The sequence below is a fragment of the Oreochromis aureus genome, linkage group 22 (genome assembly GCF_013358895.1).
Source record: "Oreochromis aureus strain Israel breed Guangdong linkage group 22, ZZ_aureus, whole genome shotgun sequence".
Taxonomy (NCBI): Eukaryota; Metazoa; Chordata; class Actinopteri; order Cichliformes; family Cichlidae; genus Oreochromis; species Oreochromis aureus.
In genome coordinates, this window is record NC_052962.1 from 19,117,032 (window position 1) to 19,144,143 (window position 27,112).

At 40.0% G+C, this 27,112-nt stretch overlaps 1 protein-coding gene across 2 annotated transcripts in view; it reads right to left on the reverse strand.

The window, feature by feature from the left end:
- Window positions 1–545: 545 nt before the first annotated feature.
- fam91a1 (family with sequence similarity 91 member A1) overlaps window positions 546–27,112 on the reverse strand; it is a 29,598-nt gene continuing 3,031 nt past the window's right edge. The window contains exons 4-24 of one of the 2 annotated variants that reach the window (XM_031729393.2): window positions 26,235–26,292; window positions 23,868–23,935; window positions 23,116–23,229; window positions 22,339–22,429; window positions 21,820–21,882; window positions 20,439–20,545; window positions 20,260–20,298; window positions 17,821–17,933; window positions 17,414–17,523; window positions 16,792–16,901; window positions 16,294–16,380; window positions 15,949–16,078; window positions 13,064–13,212; window positions 12,279–12,413; window positions 9,352–9,465; window positions 9,067–9,139; window positions 5,665–5,811; window positions 5,064–5,165; window positions 4,731–4,854; window positions 4,551–4,620; window positions 546–2,938 (exon numbers count right to left, since the gene is read on the reverse strand). In XM_031729393.2, coding sequence (XP_031585253.1) covers window positions 2,753–2,938; window positions 4,551–4,620; window positions 4,731–4,854; window positions 5,064–5,165; window positions 5,665–5,811; window positions 9,067–9,139; window positions 9,352–9,465; window positions 12,279–12,413; window positions 13,064–13,212; window positions 15,949–16,078; window positions 16,294–16,380; window positions 16,792–16,901; window positions 17,414–17,523; window positions 17,821–17,933; window positions 20,260–20,298; window positions 20,439–20,545; window positions 21,820–21,882; window positions 22,339–22,429; window positions 23,116–23,229; window positions 23,868–23,935; window positions 26,235–26,292 — 2,190 coding nt within the window. In that variant the 3' untranslated portion in view covers window positions 546–2,752. Of the gene's footprint in view, window positions 2,939–4,550; window positions 4,621–4,730; window positions 4,855–5,063; window positions 5,166–5,664; window positions 5,812–9,066; window positions 9,140–9,351; window positions 9,466–12,278; window positions 12,414–13,063; window positions 13,213–15,948; window positions 16,079–16,293; window positions 16,381–16,791; window positions 16,905–17,413; window positions 17,524–17,820; window positions 17,934–20,259; window positions 20,299–20,438; window positions 20,546–21,819; window positions 21,883–22,338; window positions 22,430–23,115; window positions 23,230–23,867; window positions 23,936–26,234; window positions 26,293–27,112 lie in introns of both variants that reach the window. The other variant, XM_031729391.2, reaches the window with a different exon arrangement.

Consider the following 27,112-nt stretch of genomic DNA (forward strand, 5'->3'; position numbering starts at 1 on the left):
CTATTTGACCGGTTCTTGGTGCTTCTTATCCTCCGGTGGCATGACCCAGTTTACGCCCCCGGTGCCCCCTGGTAACACTCTGTAATTTGTGGTGCTGGGAAATTACTGGAGCAGGGAGGCCTGGGAGACACACTCAATTAGACAGGGCTCCACCTGTCCGATGGGGACACAGCCAGCCTCAGACTGACACCTTAATCTCCCCCATCCCCCCCAAAACTTGCAGGCTTTTCATAGCTTTTTCAAAGGCTGCACAAGCAGGTATTCAACAATGCGTTTTTCAGCTCAGTGTCCGTTAAAATCTATGAGGATAGTTGAATATGTGTATACTTGAGGCAGATGGACAGAGCATCCGGACCACTGCGTCTTGCACACCATCTGTTCCACCTGGCTTGGAAAACATCTAATGGCCTACTATGGTGTAATGTGATTGGCCACAAGTCAGAGGCTGTGGGCGGTGGAATCAGTGATTCAAAACCTTCAAAAGTGTACAAGAAATAAAATACACCACTGCAGGATATTTTAATGGAGAGGGGGGGAGGAGAGAGTTTGATCTTATTACATATTTATTTATATTTTCATATACTTTTTACATATTTATCTGTAATAGTATGTAACCGGAGATGAGGCAAGATGGAGAAAAGGATGAAGGAAGGGCATGGTGAAGGAATGTCACTTTCTTCTTCTTTTTTTGTAACCAATGTAATTACAAGATCATGTTTAAATCTGTCAAATAGCCACAGTCCCATTAAACAAGCTACAACAAAGAGTTCCTAAAATACCTGCTGACATATAAAACTAGCATTTTAAACACTGCGGTGGATGTATATCTAAGGGAGGAAGGGGATGGGGGGGTGTATCTGGGACGACTGAGTAACTGCAAGTAGATAACAAACAGGCAGGACTGGGAGGAGACTCTTACTGTGAAAGGTAGGCGTGTATTAAAACACACCTGTGAGGTGTACAATACTCAGGCAACATACTCACAATGATTTCTACACAGTCATCATGCTTCAAAAGGTCCTTGTGACAGTCGTTTTTTCCCCTATTTTAGCATCACGTTATCAGAAACTACCACAAGTGGGTCAAAAACAGAATGTAGATTCCTTCAAAATAAAAATAAAAAATGGAGGGAGAGAGAGCTCAACAAACTGGGTTTCCATTTTAAACGCAATAAAAAAAGTACTCTATATTCTCAGAGCAACACTGAAAAAATTCACGATAGGCTTCAGACACTTTTTGGGCCATCACATCTCTGAGATGCTGGGCAAAGCATTAGCATTTCCATCCCCTGGGTCTGCAACAGCCTTCACAACAAAGTTGCCTTCTCTCTAGACTACAAACCCCATTTTTTTTTCAAAACATGGTGTAAACAGAATCCCCTGGAGAGTGAGCAAGGCTGGCCAAGAGTGCACTGCACAAAAGCTGATCCACAGAGAGACAGAGAGAGCTAGCTGGCAAGCGACAGTGGCAACAGCCCTGGGTCAAACATGCAGAGCTAACTGTTCCCATTCTTTTCAGTTTGGTTCGCTCGGTTAATTTTGTCAAATTCTTGATGATGGCTGGCAGGTTTTTTTGATCCGATGTTGGTAATTTTTATTATTTAGACACACTACATTAAATGCATATTAACAATTTAAAAAAAAAAAGAAACTTGTGAGATTTTAAAAAAACAACCCCCCAAAAAAGGAAATAAAAAAATCAGGAGATATGATCCCAGACCTGGTAGTTTTTGATTGGGTGAAAATAATAAGGCAACACCAAAATAAAAGAACAGAGAGAGGAGTAAAAAGAAAATAAATCATTATAAAGAAATAAGGTCTTTGGTGTTCTCTAATGGATTAAAAAAAACTGCAGTTTCTCAGATGCCTTGTATGACACTTTCCTTATGGTGAGCTCTAAAATCACGTGCACACTACTAATGAGCCAACATTAAAAAAAAAAAAATTAAATGATGTTACTACATCCACAGGTTTGAAGAAATCCTGCACAGTGCAAATAATAAATGCCCCAAATATTGATTACAAGTAAAGAGGAAAGATTTTTTTGTGCAATATTATCATGCATTAGATCACTTAACATGAGACAATACAGGGAGGCAGCGGGGTCTTATCAACCTGGTTAAAGTCCAAAGAATTGGTCCTAGAATATGCATATTGTCAAATGATTCCTGAAGAAGTCTGTTCAACACTTCAATGTTTATTTTATAGGTCTTTTTTTTTTTTTTTTTTTTAGAACATCTATGCAATATTAACCATTTTACACTCTGCTCTCAAGGGTCACAAAACATCCATCGACTGAAGGGGTGGGGGTGGGGTGGAGTCAGTGGGAAAACAGCGCATTTGTTTCCAGTTAGATGGTCTTCCAGGTTAAATGATGTTTACCTGCATCACTGTGATATAGTGTGATAATAGCACCACTCCAACAGATAACACTGCCTTGCTACGAATACGAGGAATCACAGAGGGGAGGGAGGGAGGACAGCAAAGAGGGTTGGTACTAGTGTCGATGATTCCTCATACAGTAGGTGAATGACAAAGTGCTGACGGGGCCAATTATCCCATGACTGGATACTGATGGACAAGAAGGCGGGGCTTACGAATGAGGGAGTTTCCTTGTGACTGGATTTAAAGATGCAGGGCTAGAACCACGAACAAGAATTTCCTCAGTGAGACGTGACGCTGCGAAAAGACATTAGCCCCCGTCGTTGGGACGTCGTTTCCTCGTTCCTAAATCTGGAAGTTTTGCTGATGCTTTATGTCAGTTGGTCTTTCTGCAGGGCTGAGATGTCTAGAGGAGGAGGGGTGCGCCCGCTCCATTCCTTCAGCTGCCCGTCCTTGAAGAAGAGGTTGAGGGCGGGCAGGGGGACACCGGACTCTGGCGGGGGCTGGCTGAGAGGGTTGGACACGCCGCTGTCCAGGTCAGAGGACTGGCTGCCATCCTGCCAACACGGGGTCAAAGGTGACAGATCAGAACACCAGGCAGCGATATGAAGGGCAGGGATATATTTTTATAGGAGGAAAAAAGCCGGCAGAAGGGTTCCTGTGTGATTCATGAAACAGCCCGCCATTTCAACCAGTAAATACTGCTGCCATGTCCTTTCGCTTAATCATGTTACCTTCATGCTGCAACACCCTGATTCAGCTCTGATTACTTCACTTATTTTTTCCTTTGTCTCCAATATGTGTCTTTTCTTTCTTTCTTGCACTAAATGTTCACCCAGCTCCACTTCCTGTTTTGCATTGTAATGTTCATGTCTTTAATTGATCACTAAAATTAAATAAACACCAACTTAAAGTGGACCCATTATGCAGTTCCTTATTTTCTGTCACATATGTACTGTTACGATGTTGGATGCTCCTATTACACTTGGCAAAAGCTTCAATTAATGAGGTCAGCGCATGTGTAAGTAATCACACAGGGCTGAAAGCAGAGCTTACAGACTGCTTAAAACACTCTGATTGAGACCATTTTTTCTACTTTTGTCTCTTTATGATTACAAAGAGAACAGATACCATTAATATAGTCATCTAAGGGCAACCAATCAGAAGAAAGATGCCTTAATGAGACTAAGGGGCCATATCAAGGCCAAATAGAGATAAATAGAGATTGTTATTAAAATGTGAATGAAATCTGCACAACAGGTCTGTTTGAAGGTTTTTCCTTAAACTAGCAGTGGGTCAGCTGGGCAAGTGAACAACAGTGTTCATGAAGAGTATGAACGTGTGTTTAAAGTGGTGAATAAGAATCACTGTAAAGTACTGAGGTTAAAAGTAATAACAGTTGTTAATTATGCACAAAACTGAACCCTTCCTTAGTTACACTGCAATCAGTCTGCATTCAGTTTCTTCTTCACTCACCTTTTTTCACTCCCTATGCATCTGTATGCCATTTTTATATGTCATTAACTTTTATCTCCTCTTTTATAGTGTTTGTTTTGTCCTCGTCTCTAAGCTCTGCTCTTTCCCTTTTCTTTCCCCTCTGACCCTCCAACCAATCACAGAAGATGGTTGCCACTCCCTGAGCTTGGTTATGCTGGAGGTCTCTTCCTGTTAAAGAGAGTTCTTCCTTTCTACTGCTGCCAAGTACTGCCTACAGGGAATCACCTGATTGTTTGGGGTTTAATGTTGTAGGGTCTTACCACACAATTTAATGCAACTTGAGGAGACTGTTCTGAATTGACGATATATAAATAAATTGAAAATGAATTTTAAAATATTTTCTCAAACAATGCTTAAGTATTAACATTAATTATGCTAAAACGACATATTTATATTTTTACCACATAGTATTTTACTGTTACAACTATAATATTTATTTCTGCCTCATAAGGACCACATGGCTCGTGTCTTGACTGGACATTTGAATGGAATATCAGTCTGGGACGCTTTATAGATACAAACTGTGGCAATCGGAATCGGTTTAAACAGTTTATCAAAATAAATGGATAAATTATTGCCAACCTGATATTTGCTCTTTTCACTGGGCAAGACTTTTACTTTTGAGCAGGATTTCTTAAGTGGACACCCGAAGAAACGGCAAAGGGATTTTACCTGGAATGACTGAACGAAGCTCAACACCTTGAGTGACAGTTTTCGGCTCGAGTGGAGTAGCTCTTGAAGGCTGAAACAACAACAAATCTTTAGTCGAGCATCAACACACGTCAACACTCCTGTCAAAGTTTTTATATAAAAGTTAAGCTTTAGAGGATGCTGCCTGATTTTGCTTTTTACCTCTCGTTGCTGCAGAGCTTGTGTGAAGCAATCTTTCGACACACTTTGCGGTTGAGCTCAGAGCTGAAGAGGGGCATGCCAAAGCACAGTTCAAGAGGGACCCACTCGTCTTCAGATGAAAGGGCTGAGGGGGGAAAAAGAGATTGGCAAGGGAGAGATGGACACAAATTACAACAGAAGACACTGACAAGAGCATTTTGGTTTTGAATTTAGCATGAAGGCCTCTGTCACACTTTAGCTTTAGCTCTTAGAATCTTCCCAAACACTTTCAACTAACAAACATCTGATTAAATACTACTGGAGATATTCTAATTAAAAATAACACACACTTACTGTCCGTCTTTCCTTTGCCTTCACCGTTGTTCTCCTCTGTCACAAGCTCAAAGGACTCAGTGCTGCCATTAGTGTCCAAGCCTCCACCTAGATGGGTGTCTCCTGGAAGAGAAGTAATAAAATCTAAGTCACAGTTAAGGCTTTTGAGTGTTGTTTGTGGGTAAATGGTAAGAGCTAGATTAAAGCCTGTAGGGCCTTCAACTGAGAAGCTTTTTTAAAATCACTTCTTGCCATTTGCTGGATTTACATTGAAATTTAATCTGTTAAAAATCAGACCTGCAGTGTTGTATCTTTAACTTGGCGCGTTAAATGAGATTTGTGATCATTTACATCAAGATTCAATCAGCTGATCTGAAGGTAAAGGCTAAAAGTGTTCGATCCGTATGCATTAGCAAAGGCAATCACAATAAAAGAAACAATTCTGCAGACAAACAGCATAATTAAACTGGACTATGAGCGATATTTATCCAATCTGCACCATTAGTGCTATTATGGCCATCGCAGGTAAGGGCACCACTGCTAGTTCAACCCAGCATGCTTTCCATCCAGCGCCCTCACATGCACAGCATTAAAAAAAAGTGCACGTGCGAGCTCTCGTTACCTCTGCACTCAGTGCTGTCGCTGGGCCTGCGGCGGTGCCTATTGTTGGAGTTGAGCATGGTGATGTAGCCACACTGGTGCTCCAGATCCACATGCTCCTTCAGCTTCTGCAGTGCCTTGTGCACACACATGTTGGAGTAGGAGAACTCTGCACAAAAGGCACACAACACATAGAGTGGGATCATGTTAAACACCAAAAGGGGCAAAGCTCATACTCAAAATGACACAATGCAAAGATACGGCCACAATTTATCCGCTGCATGAGGCTGTTATGGACTGTGTTTATTCATTTGTTCTGTTACATTTGTTCAGTAAGCACATTAGGAGGATGAGACTTAAATGGTACTTTTAAGCAAATGCACAAAGAGAGGGATTTTACAGGATTCAAAACCTAACAGTGTTTGATGAGTTAAAACCCTCAAAGCTGAAAACAGTGAATGTTTGAGTCAGCAGAGAAAAGATCACAGTTTGAAGGTATGCTTGTCATTTATGCACACCCTGCCAGTGAAAGTATACCAATGCTGATATATCATTAGTGTATAATACAGTATAACAGTATTATCAGTTAGCAATTTAAGGCTGTAAACCTTATTGGTGCTGTAACTCAGAGAAATAATTAACATTGTGAAAACATTTAAAAATAAAAAGTCCACTGACTGTTTTGGTATTGACATGATATTAATTAAAAGTATTATAGAATATATAGTGCAACCTTTCGCATACATTTGTAATCTGTCCTTTCGAACTGGTGTGTTTCCCTCACAAATGAAAATAGCAAAAGTTATTCCAATCCATAAAAACGGAGAGAGATGTCAGTTTACCAATTACAGGCCAATATCACTACTCCCACAGTTCTCAAAAATTTTAGAAAAGTTATTTGTTAATAGACTTGATAAATATATTGAGAAGCATAATCTCCTAAGTGATAACCAATATGGCTTTAGAGCGAAAAGGTCCACTTCGATGGCAGTGATGGAACTTGTAGAAGGGATATCTAATGCAACAGATCATTCTATATTAATGAATAAACTAGAGAGATATGGCATAAGAGGGATAGCATACAAGTGGATGAAAAGTTACCTGGATGACAGATGTCAATATGTTGAAATCAATTGTGTAAAATCTAAGCAGTTGAAGGTAACTTGTGGTGTTCCTCAGGGCTCTGTGCTGGGCCCTAAATTATTCATGTTATATATAAATGACATATGTAGTGTTTCCAAATTGTTAAAATGTGTATTGTTCGCTGATGATACCACTCTGTATTGCTCAGGTAAAAACCTAGAACAGCTTCTGACTACAGTGGAAAAGGAGTTAAATACATTAAAAAACTGGTTTGATATAAATAAGTTATCGTTAAATATAAAGAAAACAAAATTGATTATTTTTGGCACTAGACAAATGAAAAATGTATCTAAAATCAGGGTTAATGGAATTGAAATTGAAAGAGTGTACGAAAATAAATTTCTTGGAGTGATAATTGATGATAAGCTGAGTTGGAAGTCTCATATAAACCATGTGAAAACAAAAATGTCAAAAAACATTGCTATTCTCTACAAAACAAAGCATGTCCTGAACAAGAAATCATTATACACACTTCACTGTTTTCTGTTGCTTCCATATATGACTTATTGTCTGGAGATATGGGGTAATGCATATAAAACAAATACTCTTCCTATTTTCAAGTTACAAAAAAGAGCTATAAGAATTATACATCAATCAAACTATATAGAACCGCTAACATTTTGTTTATTAATCTGAATACCCTGAAATTTTATGATTTAGTTGAATATAAAATGGCACAGATAATGTATAAAGCACAAAATAACTTGCTTTGCCGCAGTATTCAGAAGCTGTTTAAAGTCAGAGAGAGTCAATATGACTTAAGGGGAACAGATTTCTTTAAAAAAAACAAGATAAGGACAAACATAAAGCAGAGATGTGTTTCTGTTAGAGGAGTTAACCTGTGGAATAGTTATGACAGTGATTTAAAACGGTGTAGTTCATTTTCCTTGTTTAAAAATAGAGTATTAGAAAAATATATAAATCAAGAATGAAAAGAGCAAAAATAATAATACTGAAACTCTTGATTGTTTTGCTTTGATGTAGTTACCTATCTAAGGTGGAAAGTTTTTTTGTTTTGTTTTGTTTGTTTGTTTGTTTTTGCTTTGCTTTGTTTTATTCGTTGCTTCGAGCCCTGTGTACAGGAGCTGCATGCAAAAAGATCTTTTGTTAAAAGGGTTGGCGTAATAAGCAAATGCTTCAGCCAATACCTTTTGATTAGCCTTGTCTCATGCTTTCTTGCTTTGTGGTAATCTTTATTTTGTATTCACTGAGATATTTGAATGCTAATCAATAAATCAATCAATCAATCAATCAAGGACACATTGCTACACTTTACCTAATCTCTCTGTAATGTTAGGAAATGCAAACACGCAACTAGAAAGACGTGAATACGTTTTATTTTTATGTAATCATTTAATGTTCATTGACAGCCCTTTTAAGCTACATTCAGAGTCACCTTTAAAGAGGACATCAGTAGTAGAGAGACCATCCTTTACATTTAAAAGTAGCCTTTCAGGGTGGTTCTGATATCTGATCCAGATTCCCTCTATGCATCTTACACCACAGGTTTTCTGGCTATGAGTCACTGAGTCCACCAAAAGCAAACTGAAGACTTTGTACATTTCCTCTTCCTTTGGAAGACATGAACCCACGGCCAGATTAGGAGCACAAAAAATGAGCAGATGGAAAAAGCCATATTTCACAACATCAATAAAAACTTAAAATGGCCTCATATCTGAGGTTTTTATTGTGTTAAAATCTATTTTTGAAATGTTTATATCCTATTGAAATATGCTGAATTGTAGGATGGGGTTCTATTCTGCGCCATGAATAGCCATAGGAAATCAAATACAGAGTCTGCGAGGCTTCCTAATCTCCAATCTGTGGGTTTGAGTTTTCCGTTTCTGGAGAGAATAGTACCGTGTCAAGAATACTATCGTGAAGCAAATTCATGGTTTCATATTTTCTTATGAGAAAAACCCTTTTCTCCTGTTATTTCACTCTCACCTCTCATTCTTTGACAGCCACAGCTTTGTCTGCATAGGTACACTTATGGTTCGCCAATGTTTAGCAGTGTTTTTTAAACTAGTTTGATTTATACAAACACAGACATCTTTAAATCAAAAATAAAAATAAAATGCTTTGATTTCTGTAAAATAAGACAACACAGATTCAGCATGTGGGACAGTCGCGCCTCTGTGCAAAGTCAGTCTCCAAAGGTCCATTTTGAGCCAAGAAAATGTCACTTTTTTAACATTTTGTCTGACTCAGTAAAACAGGCTATTCTTCATTTGAAAGTTGCTATATCAAAACAATAGTTTATGCACAGACAGCTTCTTACCTCCCTTCAGATCCTCCTCATCAAAAGGGAATGGGATGTGCACCGTTTCTCCATGCCCATGCATACCATGACCCTGTGGATTACATGCACACGTAGTTTAAATTACAAACAGTGCACATTTATACACAAACACAGCAAGAGTTGGTACAACACGTACAAAAATTTCATCATTAAATTAATATTAAGTTAAATAATCTGGTATTAAAGGCAATATTTTATCCTCTCAACTTAAATGAGGTTTAAGACAACGACGTAGAAAAATCAGCCTCATCTGTGTGAGTTTACCTGGATGAGAACAGCAGAGTGTGTGAGGGCATCATTAAGCATTGTCAGCACATTGGACGTAGGGACCACTCCGGGGTCGTGACCCCAGGAAGTTATCAATAACCTGTCATAGACCTGAAGAGAGAGAAATGGTTCATTCAGCAATGCATAACTTCACTCATCATCAGATCTTTCCAAAGCAGCTTTCAACAAACTGGACACTGAAAAAATAATATTAAGAAAACCACATTTTATTTAACATAAAGCTTTATAAATCATAATAAATTCTAATAAATGATAGTAGATGTGTAAAAGTGGAGATAGGTTTGCAATTTTACACTTCCTTTTGCCCCAAAATAGCTTTATTGTTTATGTAAATGTAAATACAGGTTTCTACATTGTCAAGAGATGTACTCTAAGACACTTCTTCAGCTGAGAATCAGAGAGGAGAAACACAAAGTTTTACTTGCATGCAAGGGCAGCCACAGAGCACCCACACTTGGAGTGAGGGCTCCGAGACTCGCGCTCTGCCACTGCCCTGGTCTTTATTTATACACAAGAAGAGTAATACAACAGTGAATACGTTTGTTCAGTGGAATGTTGACGCGTGAGCATGTGCGGATATGTGTGTGTGTGTGTGGCGTGTGTGCGTGTGCCAGGAGAGGCTCCTGTACCTGGTACAAAGTGAAACTGCTTATTAAGCTCTTATCTAGCAGGTACTGCTCCTTCCCTGCATGATAACGGGTCACAGTGAATCAAAACAGTCTGAGTTATAAAGAGGTCATCATGCAGTATTCTATCATATGCAAACTTATATTATTAAAAGATTATACTGACTACAATTTTCTATTGACATACATGTAGGACAGCATCTCAGTTGAACCATTTCTGCCAGTTTTTTGTTTAATTTAGAAAATCAAAAAACAAAAAAGAATAAGAGGAAACACGATTTTCTTCTAGTTCAACTGTCATGCCATCTTGTCAACCTCCCACTAGGTCAATATTAGCTGGTTAAATTAATTAAGGTTCCACCCTGCTGCTGATTTTACATGCCAAGGATTTTGTTTGGCTCTCTCAAACTGAGAGAGAGCTTTTAGATGAAATTAAGGTGTTATTCTCATGTCTCTGGTTAATTATTTTCACTCCATAAGTGACTTATGGACTGAAATTGTTTAAATGTGTAAGTTCCTGCACTGCCATTAGAACGCAGAGCGAACAAACAACCAACTCCACAGTGAAGAGCACAGTTCCTCCACCCTTCACTCTTCAATGACAATCTCAAGCTGGCCCAGTCTCTCCTTTGATCAACAGACTCACACACAGGGCTCAACACCAAACAGCACTTCAGACTTTGCAGTCTGTGTCACTTCATCAGCCTCTCGTTTCATTATGGAGGAATTCTGCCCGACTCTTCTTTGCAACGTTGTTTCAGCTCATTGAGATTTATGGATATTTATTTATGCACAGCTCTCTTAAGGTCCTATATTTCAATCAGCTTGAAGTCTGGACTTTGACTGGGTCATTGCAGCACATTGATTATTTTCTTTTTCAGTCATTCTGTTGCAGATTTCCTGCTGCGCTTGGGAACATTGTCCTGTTACATGACCCAATTTCAGCCAAGCTTTAGCTGTCAGACAGTTTCGCATCTGACTCTGGAATAGTTTGCTACAGAGGAGTTTATGGTTGATTCAGTGACTGCAGGGTGCCCACGTCCTGTAGCTGCAAAACAAGCCCCGATCATAACTTCTCCACCACTGTGCTTGACAGCTGGTATGACCTGTTTGGTGCTGCTATGTCCCCTCTCTCTCTCTCTAGTCATTTTCTAACTGTACCATCATAAACACTTAACATGTTAACTGCGGCCTGCAGAGTCTGAGATTTAGCTCTTGGGTTTTTTAAATTCTCTGAGCTTTGCACGCTGTGCCCTGCGAGGGAATTTGCTGGGACATACTATACTCTCCCCGAAGGGCTGTGACACTGCACACTCCAGAATGCTTCAGACCAGCAAGGTGCCAAAACTTCAGCTTTTATGAATACACTCACACTTGCTGATGATCAGTTAATCAAGTGCATTTGATTAGCAGCACCTGGCTCCAACTTACCCTCTTATCACCTGTGAAAGCAGTAAGAGTGTACTCAGTTTTTCACAGGACTGTGAGATTGTTTTAAGGCAAAAATCCCGTAAAAAGTTTTCTTATTTACCCCCACAAGCCTCTACTCCATGTGTTATTCCAGCTTGAGATAACCTGGTTCTCCTATGGAAACTCTCTGTCCTTCCACAGTCAATTTGAAATTCCCAAAAATTAAAAAAATGCTTTCACATGATTCTCATTACATGTTAAGTGTTAGCCCTGCAACAGACTGTCAACCTGCTAGCTGGCTGGCTGGATGGATGAAGCTGCAACATTTCTACTTTCTTACCTCTCCTAGTTAGCTTTTGCCTTAAAACTAGGTCATTAGTGTTACAATGACCCTATGAAAATATTTTGCAAGTTTTCTGAACCTACTGAAACACCAACAAATTAAATGACATGTAGATAAAAGGTGCAAAAATACATGCATGCAAGCTATGGTCTAATAGATCCATTTGCATGACATTACACATCTTCCCCTGAGAATTTAGTGTATCAAGTCACCATTAGGTCCTTGTCTCTCAATCGCAGTGCTATTAAAACAAATCCCACGACCAGTGGGAAGCCTTTGAAGAGAAAAATGCAGGTTTACAGTGAGATATGACCAAGGCCCATGAGAGTCTTTGTTTAGAAAAGAGCTGATTACCCGTCCTTCCAACTCACTGAAGGTCAAAGATTTGAGAGGGTAGGTTGTAAAAAGATAAGTGAAAATGTGATCCAGCCAACTGTTGGTCCAACACAGTACTTTTAATCTGACTAGACCGTGTCTCTACGCCTGTGACTTACACACCTGATTAATCATTAGTTTGGACAAACCTGGAAAATGTCCGGCAGTTTACGGAGCCTGGAGCCTTTGGAGAGCAGCAAAGACGGCGGGCCTTGGCCAGTCACATGATACAGGTACAGCTTGAACCAGATGGAGCTCACCTCAGGGATGGCTGGGCCAATGTGCTACAAGGAGAAACAAATACACACACGCACTCATACATAAGTTTACAGGAGCAGAACTAACGCATGCACACTGGGCAGTTTTCCCATCTCATTCCTCGCATAAACTCACACTTCACATCAACCAAAAAAATAACACAGGCGCATGAGAATAATTGCGTCCGTGTTGTTCTTCTGTCTGAGGGGAAACTGAAGCTGCTATTAGAGACGTGAGAAGAAAACAAAGACAAGAATTTGGTAAATTCCACTTCACTGAATCGCAGCAGTGTTAGAATAAGCAGCAGCGTGAATGGCACAACAAGAGTTTAACTTCTTTCCCTCTGTCTCTCTGAGCTCAGCTAGAAAGCTGGAGTGTGGCCAGGCAGAGGAATTACTGGTGAGCCTCGCCTCCTTTCCTTCCCTCTTCTCTTTGTGTAGCCTTGTTGTTGGGGCAACTGCAGGCTGAGCACTCGGAGCACACACACAATCACAAATCAATCCCGAGCGCATGAGTGTGTACACTACAAGAGCAGGCAAACACAACCAAACGGACAAACTCATTAACTGTCAGCTACAACACAAACACACACACATAAACGCACTCAACATGTACCCAAACATCCCAGCATGCCAAATAGCAGCCCTTCTGCTCTCCTTCCTTCCAGGCATCATACCTGAGGGGTGCAGCTGCTGATGGGTCTGATCTCGTTGCTGAGCGGTGCCATCGAGACCAGCAGCTTGTAGTTCTTGTTGAGGACGCGGCTGCAGGTGGCCTGGTCTAGACCCAGCAGGCTCTCACAGCGCAACATGTCCAAGGGGAAGCCTAGTGAGAGGAAAAAAAAGGAGAAAATCCTGACTTACTTCCTAAACAGGCTAATGCAAATGTTTATGCGCATTAAATTTGTAGTGTTGTCTCAAAGGATAGAGTATTTCTTAAAGCCACAGCAAAAAAGTTGCACTGCACTGGACTGTTATGATGAACTGGGAGCTATGTTCCAACCATGCCCTGTCATCATGCGCTGCGGGTAGTGATTAAAATAATGGGATTGCAGATATAAATGAGCAAAATAAGAGTTGGCCTTGTAGGGTAGCTGGGCTCAGCTGTATAGATAGGGTGATGAGCTTGGAAATGGAGCAGAGGTCATCTGATTAGGATGCCTCCTGACTGTTCTTCTTTGGAGATTTTCCAGATGCATCCAGCTGGGCTGAGACCTGGAGTTTTTCAGAACATGCTCAAGGGATTATATCTCTCATCTGGCCCAGGAATACCTTAGAAACCATAGGCTGAAGGATCTTTTTATCTAATCTTCAGTGAAAAAACTGGTAATCATGTGTCCTAAAATATTAACTATTCCTTTGAAAAAAAAAAGAGGGCTTGAATAATTATTTCTAAGTGTGGATGCTTTAGACAATAATGTGGTTGATGATTGAACAGAACAAAGATTTTTTTTCTTGTTTAAGTTTTCAAAGGATATTTTTGGCATCCTTGGATTTAAAATCCTTGTGTCTTGCAGGGGAAACTATTGAATCTAAGAGATGTCTATGATATTAAAGGGTGAAAGACAGGAGGACTGGTTTAGCTGACTAGGTCAGCAGACGATCCATGTGCCATAAGACCAATGCACAGGAGCAGGTTTGCATCCGCCCAAACTCAATTTACTGCCGTGCCTTCCCCCTGATCTTTATCCTAGCTTTACTACCTTCTCTCTACTGTCCGATCAAAAAAACAAAAAGGCTAGAAATCCCCCAAAATAGATTTTAAAAAGGGGTGAAAGATAAATAATTTCAAAGATGCATAAAGTGACTTATATTTAATTAACAAAACAGGGATTAATAATCTACAAGATTTGCAAATGTTGATTCTGACAGTATTGATTGTTTCTGAGTGTTTTGTTGTAAAAAGTGATTTACCTCCATAATAACTGTCATCATTAACTACACCTGTAACATGGAAAATGGCACACACACTTCAACTTTCTATTCTATTCATTCTAATACAGTTATGAATGGCTGGTCCAATAATTTAAAAAAAAAAAAAGTCTCCTCTGACTTTACCAAACGTTTTTTTTTTTTCTTGGCTTGACAAATTTCCTTCACTTCCCAAATTAACAATCATCATTAGACTCTTTGGGGGATTAGTTTAGCTTCAGCCAGCAGGCTCTTACTGCTCTCACTCCTCAGCTGAGCAGCAGCAGCATGAGGAGCACACAAAGATAAGACAATCAGAAAGGAGGCACACAGCCAAACCAAACAAACAGCATCTGGTGGCGCAATGGAAGCTACACAGAAACTCAGAGACTTGCTTTGTCGATGCTGGAGGACATACTCTCTTCTGCTCCCTCTAGAGACACAAGCTGAACAATACAGGTTTGCTCTGTGTACATAGTATGCCGTTGTCTTCAGTATTTTCTGTGACCATATTTAAGAGACAGCAGTGAGGGCCAAAAGAGACAATAGTGAGAGATGCCAGCCAAAAGCAGCACAACCAGCAACTTCTTCTTTGTTGAAAAAGAATAAGTAATCATGTATTGATTTTCTGAGATCACAGAACAAGTCGCTGAATGGAAGACATTTACCATTTTCTATAACTGCAGTGACAGCAGCTCAGAGTACTTTCTTAAATAACAGAGTCAGGATAAAAACATGAGCTGCTGATCAGCTGAAAACAGACCACCAGAACCACTGATGCACTTCATAGCTAAAAGTTACACTGTGTCACATTAAAAGGGAGCTTATTATAATTACTTCAAGCTCAGTGCTTTTGTTTTTAGACCCTATTATGACAGCATAACTTTAATATTTCACATTAATAATAATCATTGTTTATTTATACCCGACTTCAGTGCAGCTCAGCTCACTTTATCTGAAAAAGCTGTTTAGCTCTTCTTCCTGTAAACCATCTTTGTGGCTGACACTTGTAAACAGAAGGTTTAAGAGGATTAGCCAATCAGAGCCAGAGCTGTGTGCCTGAGACCTGATCCCTGAGATGACCACATTAGGGTCATCTCCCCCTTCTATCCCATTATTATGATTTAAGAGTAAAGAAAAAAACAAAAAGAAAAGCTGTGTGAAACTAAATATTTATAGCAGGCTGAATTCTGTGATTCTGGCTCACAATGATAATGAGCATCCACCACTATAATTATAACAGTATATGGATGTAACTGTAGCTCAGGAGATAGAGCAGGTCATCTAATAATCAGAGTTTTGGTGTTTCAGTTCATGCATCCCAAAAGCAAAGATACTGAACAAGTTTCTCTCCATGATACTGAAACAACAAAATCAATATATTACAGATAGTAGCTCATTTGTCTCACGATCGACCACAGCTCATAGGTAACTGTCCTTAAAATAACAAAAGTGACCTTGCCTTTGAGCACACTTCTGGCTGAAGACCCATTGGATGATCACTATATACAATTTTTACTAAAATCTGACCAACACTATAAGAAGGGTAGCCAGTCTTGTAAACTGGGGATGGACGGGTGACTGGTAATAGACCCTGTGTCCTTGTCAAAGTGGTCACTTGAAGATAAAGGCGGTGTAACTGCATAATTACCTATGTTTGGAATATCAGGTCCCTGGTCCTGAGTGAGTTCTTTGTTGTAGCGCAAGAAGAGAATGGTGTTTTTCAGGGTCAGAGCGTGGTCAAAGTAACGCTGAGCCTCGCCCTCTGCTGTGCTCTCCACCTGAGAGAAACAGAAACGAGTGGAGAAGTTCCAGCTCAGAGTTTGTGTGACTGTATTCAGATGTCTGCATGTAGTGTTTGATGTCTGTACATACATGTGTATTTGTTACACCAAGTTAGCATCCTCTTAGTGTTTAATTGTAACGACAATTTAAGCTAAGGTTTTGATGAGAGATTTTCTGAAAACGAGAAAGAAATTCTGATTTCTGGTCTCACCTTCTCCAGCTCAGCCAGGAAGCTGTCGAGAGTCTCATCCGACAGTTTGCCCACTTCAAACATGGTCACAGCGTGACTCTTCAGGTTCTGATAGCACGACAGCAGAAAAGGATTAGATCAACAGTAAACATCCAATTTTTTTACAAGATAAGTTTTGGTTTTTTATATGATTAACAGCAGTGATAATAATACAAACATAGTCTGAGGTACCTAATTGCTCCAGATTTTGCTACTTTGTGTGAGATATAGAAATTTAGACACAGAGATTTTATTTTTCCAAATAAAAAAAACGCTCATATTCTAGTTCAGACTGAGGCAAATATCCCTCTGCACCATTCAGCGAGCAGGAGAACTCGCATGCATGAGCGACACTGCATTGATGCATATTTTCCTTCTGAGAGATCGCAGCACACCCACTATCTTTATCTTATGCTTGTTACGCCACCCTACCCCACTTCCACTGACGTGAAGCCTTCACGTCCACACGCTTTCACTTACCGGCGATAAGTTGCCCATCATCAGGAAGGCTGTAAGGGTCGAGTCAAAAAGGAAGGCGATCCTCTTGGTGGGTGCAGCTGGGATGCTCAGGCTGCTAACGCTAGCTGTGTCTGCTACAGAGACATAAAAATATGCTGTACCACTCATGCATACTGCAGCAAGTCTAACAGCACAGCCAAATACGAGTTATTCTTTTAAAACTCAGGAAATAAACTAGTGTTTTTACGATTAATTGCATTTAGAAGATGAAAACGAAAGCCTTTCTCTATCAAACAGGCCTGATTCACATGGGGATGTGATTGATCAACAGTCACTTATATGACAATAGCCACTTAAGCAAATCAACAGTGCCACCTTAACATGTAAAACAAAGTTAAAATCAGTTTAAATATGAGAATGTTTTAGACAAACACCTATTAATGTGAGAATGAGTTTGTTTCTCAGTCATGTTTGTCTCAGTCATGTTTCTGCAGAAACATGACTGAGCTTTCTTAGGGATTAATTAACACTGCTGCTTCAAACTTCTGAAGTAGCAATCATAAAGTGCTCCATGTGTGCACATCAGCATTTGCATACACTGCAGAATATGCCTGCGTGTGTGTGTGTGCGTGTGTATACAGACCTTGGTCTTCCAGGCTAGTGGTGTCTGTATCTGTGGCTGAGGAGCCTCCCTCCATTACAGGACTGCCCTGCTCCCACGACAGCAGCATCTTCTGGGGGTCCATTGTGCTCCTACAACAGAGTACATAAAGGACACTGTCACCACACGCACACAATTAAACAACCCTAGTAGTTCATCATGTCCTAAAGCTGGGGAAATTAAAACTCATTAAACATTGATGGCATTGAATTTTTATAAGAATAATGTTGGTGTGTGGCAGTTTCTGGAGTCTCAAATGCTCGAAGCTTCAATTAAAATGTTGGTTTTTCGTGTGCTTAACTGTGTAAATGTAAAAATGTGTTTCAACAAATTGCACTACACTGAGGTTTCAGATGGTGTTTCGCTGACTGACTGATGACAACACATACTTGAGCCTGTTAACAGATGGGGCATTCTTCCAGGTGGGGTGGAGCTGGTCTGAGCTGAACACCTGACCTTTCTTCACGGCGAAGCCGAGGCGACAGTACATGGACACTGCGTTCTGATAAAACACAGGAGAAGCACGAGCAAATGATGTTTGATCCCACAAATAACATATCTGAAACCATACGTACACTTATCAGCCACTTTATTAGGTACACCTGTTTAACTGCTCCCAGTCACATGGCAGACATGTAACGCCTGTATGGAAAAACGTTTCCTGGTCTAATGAGCCTCGATTTCTGCTGTAACATTCAAATGGTAGGGTGAGAATTTGGTGTAAACAACATGAAAGCATGGATCCATCCTGCTTTGTAAGGGTTCAGGCTGGTGGCGATGATGTAATTGTGTGGGGGAGACTTTCTGGCTCACTTTGGATGCTTTAGACCCACTAAGCATTATTTAAACACCACACAGCCTATCTGATTATTGCTGCTAACCATGTCAACCCCTTTACTGCCATTAAGGCTGTTCTGAAAGCAAAAGAAGTCCAACCAAGTGCTGGTAAAGTGTATCTAAAGAAGTGGTTGTTGAGTGTGATAGTGATACAACAGAGAGAGAGTTGCAATAATAAGGTGAGGAAAGAAGAAAAGTGGGTTACAGATTTTGCTCTAAAATGTCTTGAGACCGTCACCAGAAAATTTGGTATTTTTATCTCTCTCTTCTGGGAAACATTTCTTCCCGCATGTGCGATGGTGCAATCTCTGATGACGACATCGCCCTTAGCTTTACCGCTGACATTTTCTGACTAAATTTTCTTTTGTAGTACAGAAATCCACCCTGCAGTAGTAAGTGTAACTCAAAACTACGCTGTCTAGGTTCAGGCAGTTATATCCATACAAATTACAAACTTTTAAAGAGTTTATTAGCAAGATATTTTAATTTAGACCTCATTTAACATTTTAATCTACATATCAACAGGAAAAAAAACAACAAGCATTCTGATTGTTAAATTAAAAATCCTGAAAAAAACAACTGTATAGTCAAAAAAAAAGTCAACCGTTTCAGTGCAAAGATGGACAAATGTCATAAAAACGTGTAGCCCAAGAAAACCAACCCCCTCAGTTTGAATGGCTTTAAGAGGGTTTGAAATTACATTGTCAAATTATACTGTAAGCAGAGATGCCTTGTGAGAGTCTCAAAGTGACTAAAAGCAATCTGAATAGTCTTTTGGATGATGCTCTTTTAATGCCCAGTAGGATCTATTTAAAAAAAAGGGGAGAGAAAAAAAAGCAATTACTGGCTGCTGACTCAACTGGTCTCAAACACTGAAGAAAAAAGAAAGGTAGTACTGTACAGCTGTCTGGCCTTTTCATTATTTCCTCCACTTCTACAGTCATCAACTCGCCATGCTGTTAACTCTTTTACTCAGACATGAGCATAGTGAGCTTGATTGCTTTTCACACCTTTACACCCGAGAGGTGCAAGCGGAGGTCAACTAGTCATCCTCTTATCATATCAAAAGAGGCCCTGGGAGGAAGTTTCTTTCAAATGGCTTAGGCCATAAAGTGGTTATTGCACAGGAGGAAAGTTCAAACTCAAGTCAGGATGGGAAAAGTTTCTGCACAATGGAGACCTCTCAGACATCTCAATCATCTCAGAAGCTACAGGCCTTCTGCTGGAGACTTGCTTTAAATCGCTGCCTTCAACCACTTCTCCTAAGTGATGCTTTTCAGTTGCACCAATGAGATGGGACCGAGTGATGATGGAGTGCAGCTCTCCACACAAAAGGTCATAACACTGTGGCAGAGTTTAGGTCCGTGCCTGATAGAAAGTGAATAGGAAACTGGGTGGGGGGGGGGGGGGTCAAACCGGAGCAGCAATTCAACAGGAATGATGCCGCTCAGCCCCTCTGGTGGAGTCATGGGTCATGATGGATGTAATCGTGGCGCTCAGGTACACGTCTGCGTGAGTGTGTATCCAAACCGAAACGGCCAAATTGTGCTGAAATGTCTCCTCACTTGGCTACATATTATCAAAGCTTTTTTCCCCCCTCAGAGTTAGTCTCTGAAATGCCAAGAAAACAAAAATGCGATGTGATAGCTGCTTATCAGACAAAATGCCATCACCCAAATTTAACAACGTCACATCCTTGAAAAGCAAATTCCTATTTTTCGAAACATAATGCAGCGAAACATATTTTTCAAAACAAGCTGCTCCCTTTCTTTCATTCAGTCTAAACGCTGCTCTGCCATGTGTCTTTGCAAACAAAGAGAAGCGAGAAGTACGTTTAACAAATCTCTTCTAAAGCAACAGTGGAACCGCAGAAAATCACTTCTGCATTTTTCTGTGAAAATTTTGAAAGACATATTTCTCAGATCTACCGTTTCCCCATTTCTCTTCTGAAAAACTGCACTTCAGTTACAGTAGGATGAGCAGATGCCTACCTTCACTAAGTCCAAGTCGATCTCCAACACATTTGCCAGCTGGGAAGCGCAGAGGGAGGCAGGATCAGGAGACAGAAAAAAAGGGTTTGGTTGAAATGTTGATCAATAAACAAACACACACACTCTCTCACTATGATCGCAGCAGCCAGAGGGTAATGAAACACATTTCTAAAGCCTACCTCTGCTACGTTTGTTTGCTCATCGATGGACACAAAGATTTTGTACAGAAGCGTTTCAAAGTAATCACCCTGGACCCGGTTCATGACAAACCCTTCCAGTGGGGGCACTGAAAGACACAAACAGTGACCAACAACTGTTCAGCAACTCTTCAAACACAGAACTGATTCCGCTGCCTTCTTTTTAAATACACTACAGTACTGTGCAAACGTGTAGACTGACCTCCTCATTTCCCATTTTGATCCCACACTGTTTCAACAATGTTGAGATCCGAGCTCTGGGGAGGCCAATGCATGCCTGATTGTGTTTCCCAATGTGTGTTTTTCTATGCAGCTATGAATTTACTGCACTGACAGTGTGTTTGGGGTCACTGTCATGCTGAAAAATGAAACTTTTGTCAATCAGATGTTTTCTAGATGGAATTGCGTTGGTGGATCAAAATCTGATTTATAATTCCATCAATTTACCACGACAGAGCCTCCACCGTGTTTTAAGCCCTCGCTGATCTGAGCGCCACAGACCTGTTCCCACTGATCTTCAGTCCAGTTCTTGTGTAATTTACCAAACCTCAGCCTTTTCTCCTATTTGACAGCTATCCTTCCATTGAGACCATTTCTGATGAGGCTTCAGTGAGCAGTAGATTTATCAACTGAAATGCCATCTGTCAGGTCCTGTGTCAGGTCTTTGCTGGATTTTTCGTATTTCTTAAAGACATGACTTGAAGATATTGTTCATCTCATGCTGGGCTATGCCAGGTTTTCAACTAATAGTTGTTTGGGAATCATCTTGTTGGTGCAAAAACACTATTTTATGTCTGTCAAACTGTGTCATGTTTGACATTTTTCATTTTTCGACTATAGAAATGGGAACGAAAGAAGTGTTTTTGAGACAGGCTGACAGTAACAAAACAACAAAAGATACAATTTAAAATTAGCTCTTCGCACAGCAGCCTGGTATGTGTAGACACATATTGGAGTTAGATGCTTTTTTGTGCTTGAATGATTCACAGATCAGGTGTTAACTGGCTTAACAAACACAAGCATTCCTCTGAAAATGGTAAGTTATAAGGACTGGAGTGAAAATGAGCGAAAAAGCTGCCAATGTCCAAAAGAAAATCTGGTTTCTTTAAGCAAAACATAAAGAATCTCAGGTTAGCGTAAAACTTTTGCACAGTACTGTGTCTGTAATACCCTTATAACACGTGATTTCAGATCAGTGCAAATTCATTCCCATAATACTTGTTTAGCTTTTAACATTTCAGTTATGTTCAATATTTAGACAGCAAAGTTTCTTAGCAGAAGACAACAGAAGGGATGTTTAAACACACAAACACACACACACACACACACACACACACACACACACACACACACACAGGTGTACCTGAGATGCAGCTGTCATCAGATATGGGAACATCTAAGTAGATGAATCCCCGGTTGTACAAACCTACAGCAGAGAAAAAACAGTATAAAATACTCTCTTTGTATATTTGCAGTTGCTATTTCTATGTGGATAAACCTAATATTATGACAGAACCTGTGCAGTTACTGCTTCATCAGAGTAGAATAATATTATGCTGGAAAAACTTCAATCCAATAAAAATCTCATCAGAACATCTACATGTATTCAGATTGCAAAGCGTCTCAGTGCATTTTATTCTATTTGTTGCCACTCAGTTACCAGCACTCCTGTGTAGAGGTTCATCACACTCAAACTGATCTCTAATTAACATCTAAGTTGCAAGAACACAACCTTCATCCCTGTGCTTCACCTCCGAAAATCAGTCCAACACACTGAGGTAAGACTGGATCTGTTCTTACTATAAACAACTAACAAGATTTAAACATTTGCCACCTAATTTATGGTTGAGCACGAGCAAATAGAACTGAGTATGATGCTCACTTAAGACCACGTTGTACTCCATGGATCCGGCCAGCTGAGGACCAGAATCTATCATCTTATCAATGGCTTTCTTCTCAGCGGGAGAACAGATCTGCAAGTTGATCCAGTAAACAGATGACATTAGTGCACACCTGTACCACAGAAATATACTTCAAAAAAGGGTTAAAAAAAAAAAAGCACCCATGGTAATCCATCTATACATTATGTGTTGATTTCTGTTTCTTCATTTTTCTTGTGGAAAAAAAGAATTGTTAGAAGAATTGTTGGGGGGTTTTCCATCTTTTGAAACTATACACACAGGGCAGGGGCTCATGTCATGAACAGCTGTAGCTTGATGTGATTAATGTGCATGGACTTCAATAAAAGCTGGGAATAAAAAATTCACCAGAATTATTCTCTCATTTATTTTTTAGGTTGAAAACAAAAACATTACACCGGTAATTCTTCATCGTCTTCACTACATTCATTTCATGTTGTTTCTTCTTCTCTACATGCGTATGCTACCCTTCCTATGACAAATAAACATCTAAACAGACAGAATTATGCTAAACTTCCAACATGAGGATCCAAGCTTTCTCATCCTCCCTACCTATGTTCACCCAGGTTTCCTTGGACTGTCTGTACCTTAAACCACATCGCTGTATGTATTCAGTACAGTTGTAAAGAGCTTGAGGCAAATATGTGATTTTTGACACTGAGCTTTCTATAAAAAAAACGACAGGATTTTATTGTAAGTTATTTAATTGAAACAGATCAAAAAGAAAATTTCTGTCGCACCCTTATGTCGTCCTCGGTGATGTAGCCTGTCTGTGCCACCCACCACGGCTCCACGGAGATCTCGACTGGTTTGCCCGGCAGTAGGTCCCGTGCTGTTTTCCTGCGGAAGAATTTCTAAAGGTGGAGACAAAGATTATTAAAGAGGGCTCAGCAATTAGCAAGTGAGGTGAGAAAAGTTAAAGATATTAATATTCCAACTACAAAGATGGACAAACTAAAGAAATATCAATTTGCACCCATATGTGCAAACTGTTAAGATCATCTGTGAAGATGATTTTATACTTTAAATTGCAGATTGGAAGATGATAGTATTAAAAATATGAATTTTAAATGCACTTGAACATCACCCATTAAATACATTCTGTACCACTCTTATGACTCATTTTCAGGCCGTTTTTACACCCGTAGTTTGATTTTGTTTAACTTGTAGCTTTTTCCTGTGGTCTGGCTTCATTTGATTTCATTTCACAGAGAAAAAAAAGTTCACGTGAGCCAGTATGTGTCACTACAAACCATGTGTGACTGTTTAGTCTGCTTATTGATTAGACGTGTCCGGAGCAATCAAAGTAAATAAAGCAAAAAGGAGAATTTCCTTTAATTCAAGTTGCTAGTCCGTAGTGACTTTACTAACCATCTATGGTACACTGTCGGGCCCCAGATTGCAAAGTATACCTGGCTTCGTTCCGCCTAAATAGACTAAAAACACCACAGGTGTAATAAAACACCTTAAATACATGTTAATGACATCTTACTTTGGAGGACCTGCACTGGTTCATCAGGTCGATGTACTGGTTTCTCCCAATGCCAAGTAGCCTTAGACCTGTGGGATGGTTGGAAACATGAGCCAGTCAACTTATCACAGGTGTATAAAATCAAGTCTGCCTTTACCAAAAATTGTGAAGGAATCAGTTTCCCAAAAGAGCTCACTAAATTTAAATGTGGTACTTTTATTATTGGATTTGCAACAAGCCACTTTCTGAAATTTATTCCCTCCTAAATATTCAACAGTCAGTTTTAAGTGGTATTATTGCAACGTGGAAGTTTTTAGGAACAAGAGTGCTGAGGCACATGGTGCATAAAAGTCACCAACGCTCTCCTGAATCAGTAACTGCAGCTTCAAACCTCCTCTGACATTAACATCAGCACAATAACTGTGCACCAGGAGCTTCCCGGTATGGATCTCCATGGCTGAGCAGCTCCTGTAGGTGTAATGTGTAGGAGGCTCAGTACTTTTGTCCAGTCTAACCTGGCTGCAATGATTCTGCAATTTTCAGTCTGGCTTCTTGTAATTACAGACTGAGCTAAGAAGTTCGTCAAGAAGGAAAGTTTGAGAATCAGTTCCTTTTTAGTGTTTTTCCAACTTCTTTCAATAAAAGTTATTTCAGTAAAAAAACCTTCATGAGGTTTGTTCAAAGTTTGTGCAAGTCCAAACAAATCCCAAACAAGTCCCACACACCTTCTCCAATACAACTGCCTGAGACACACACACACACAATCCATCCCCCAACAAGCAGACAGAGATAACAAGAGTAAGCGTGTGCATGCATATTTATCTCTAATCAAACGAACACATATTTTCTGAATCTGAGGAAATTCTGGGCCATGTAGCAAAAAGTTTCATGTTACACTAAAATATTCATATTTGTCTAAAACTCCCACCTTGTCCCCTCTTCTCCCCTGTGCTGCGCTGGGTTGCAGGGGGCAGAGTAAAAAGTGCTGGGACAGGTGCCAACGCAAACAAGAACGAGTAAGATCGCAGAATCCTACACTTGCACCCTGCTGCTTCACCGAGACACAGACACAACACGCAAACATCCACCCACGTAAAACTCTCTCTCTCTCACATACTCTCACTGCCTCTCCATCCGCCCACTTCTGCATGACACACTTCCAGACCTCCTCCAGAGAGATTAGTGGAGTGAGGCCCCTCCGAGTACGGCTACGATCGCCTGCTGGCAACCTTCTGCTTCCACGGCATGAAGGTCCTGCACTGCCAGGACTGAGCCACTCACTAGTCAACACCAAAGCCCATTTCAGCTGACAACTAAAAGTCAAAGACACAACCGGTGCCCGTGACTTTTAACTAATTTTAATCAGGCTCCACAGTCATTCCTCAGAAATGCGGGCCCTCAGAAATGAGGCCATTTTTTAGGGGGAAAAGCAATTTTCATTATAATTAAATGGCATTTACACCAGCCAATTAAAACCCCATGGCAATGCTCTGGTTTGGTTATGGAAACACAAAGCAATTATTTAGGTTTGTTATTGAATTTAATAAGCGGGTTACAAAAGCATTCCTGTAATAAAACAACAAAACCACAGCAGGGTTTGGGCTTTGAGAGAATTAACAGCAGTTTTACTAAGAAGCCTTAAACCTCCAATATTCAAGAACCAAAACACACTAAAAACACTTAGAAAAATGAGTCGAGAAAACTGTACAGAGACAAACAACATGTGCTACTCATGCCTAAAAGCCAGGGTGCCAATCTTCATCTTTATCATCAGCTTTTAAAAAGCCAGATTTTCTGAGAAACATTTTTGACACGTTGCTTTAATTTATCTTTCAAATGTGATGTGTTACACAAGCTGTCTCCCCTAAATAGAAAAAAGAAATAGAAATTAAGTAAAATAAACTGCCAATTATTTCTCTTGATTAACTGCTTGGTGTGAAAAATGACAGAAAATAAAAATGTATTCAGTTTTTAATTAATAAAAATGGGGGGGATGAATGTTTGCCAAAAGAAATTACTTACACAACTAACTTAATATCAAAATAGCTGCTGATTAACTTTCTGTCAATCATGTTAGAAATTAATAAGAGACCAGTTTTGATACAGGTAACACTCACAAGTACAAAGGAACTGATACGCACCAGGAATAGCACAGAAAAGACACGCAACCGAAAAAGATCTGTAAAGAGGTTTGAAGGGCCTCTCCAGTGAGCTCCCGACTCTTATTCTCACCCCTAATCTTCCTAAAATCTGGATCCTTTAATAACCATTCAATAATAAAAATAAACAATCACTAAGAAAAAAAAATTAAACAAGAACTGGGAAAGTTGGGGAGCCAGAGACAGTCGAGCCATTTTAAAAGCGTAGAAGAGAAGAAAAAAAACTCACAGTCAGCTGCAGTGAAGTTGGGCAAGGAGTCGTAACTCTTCTCACTGTTCATAATATCCTGGAGGTGCAAAGAAAAAAAAAGAGGAGAAAGGAGAAAAAAAAGAATTAAACTAATTTTGTTCTCCCCTTTTTATGTCCCCTGTCTCTGATTAATAACAGGATTAGCAGATCTGAGCAGCCGTGCTAATTTCAACTCCAAGTTTTCATTAAGTGCTTAAGACGGATTATCAGAATATGACATAGCCTTTGGCAATTTAGTGGTCACAATTAAAGCTCAGTCAAGTTTGGTTTAGCGTGCAGCAGAAAGTGGGTGAAACCCCTCTCAGTGAGCTGAAAAATAAATGCTGTTCCTTTACATGTATTTATAGGTTAGGGTAAAAGAACATTAGCCACATCTGTCCTATGAAATGGGAAGTACACTAAATGTGGAACAATCGAATGTGACAGTTGGTATCTGCACACAGAGTTGTGGTAATGGAAATACATCTGAGAGCACGCTGTATAAAGAAATTACACCAACTATGTAGTCAGGCACAAAATTGAAGTAATCAAATTACAAATGCATTATTTTCCATCTCCAGTCCTGTGAACACAAGGGCTCAGTCTTTGCAATCTAAATGAAAATGCCAAAAGTCAAGGAGAACCCTTCTCCCTGACAGACTGGTTCTCTCTGCTTTATCAGTGAGTGTGAGCTGTCGTGCAGGCAAAGCCCAGACTGACTGCAGAGCAAACAGCAAAGATTTTCCCCGGGTGTGTTTGCCCTGGGATCAATCCCGTGCGTCTCCCTGAGCTGGTAGACGAGGCTTTACTAGACGCTGACTGACACCTAGTGCCTGACTGATGCCAGATCTGGGGAACATAGGAAACATAGCATATTA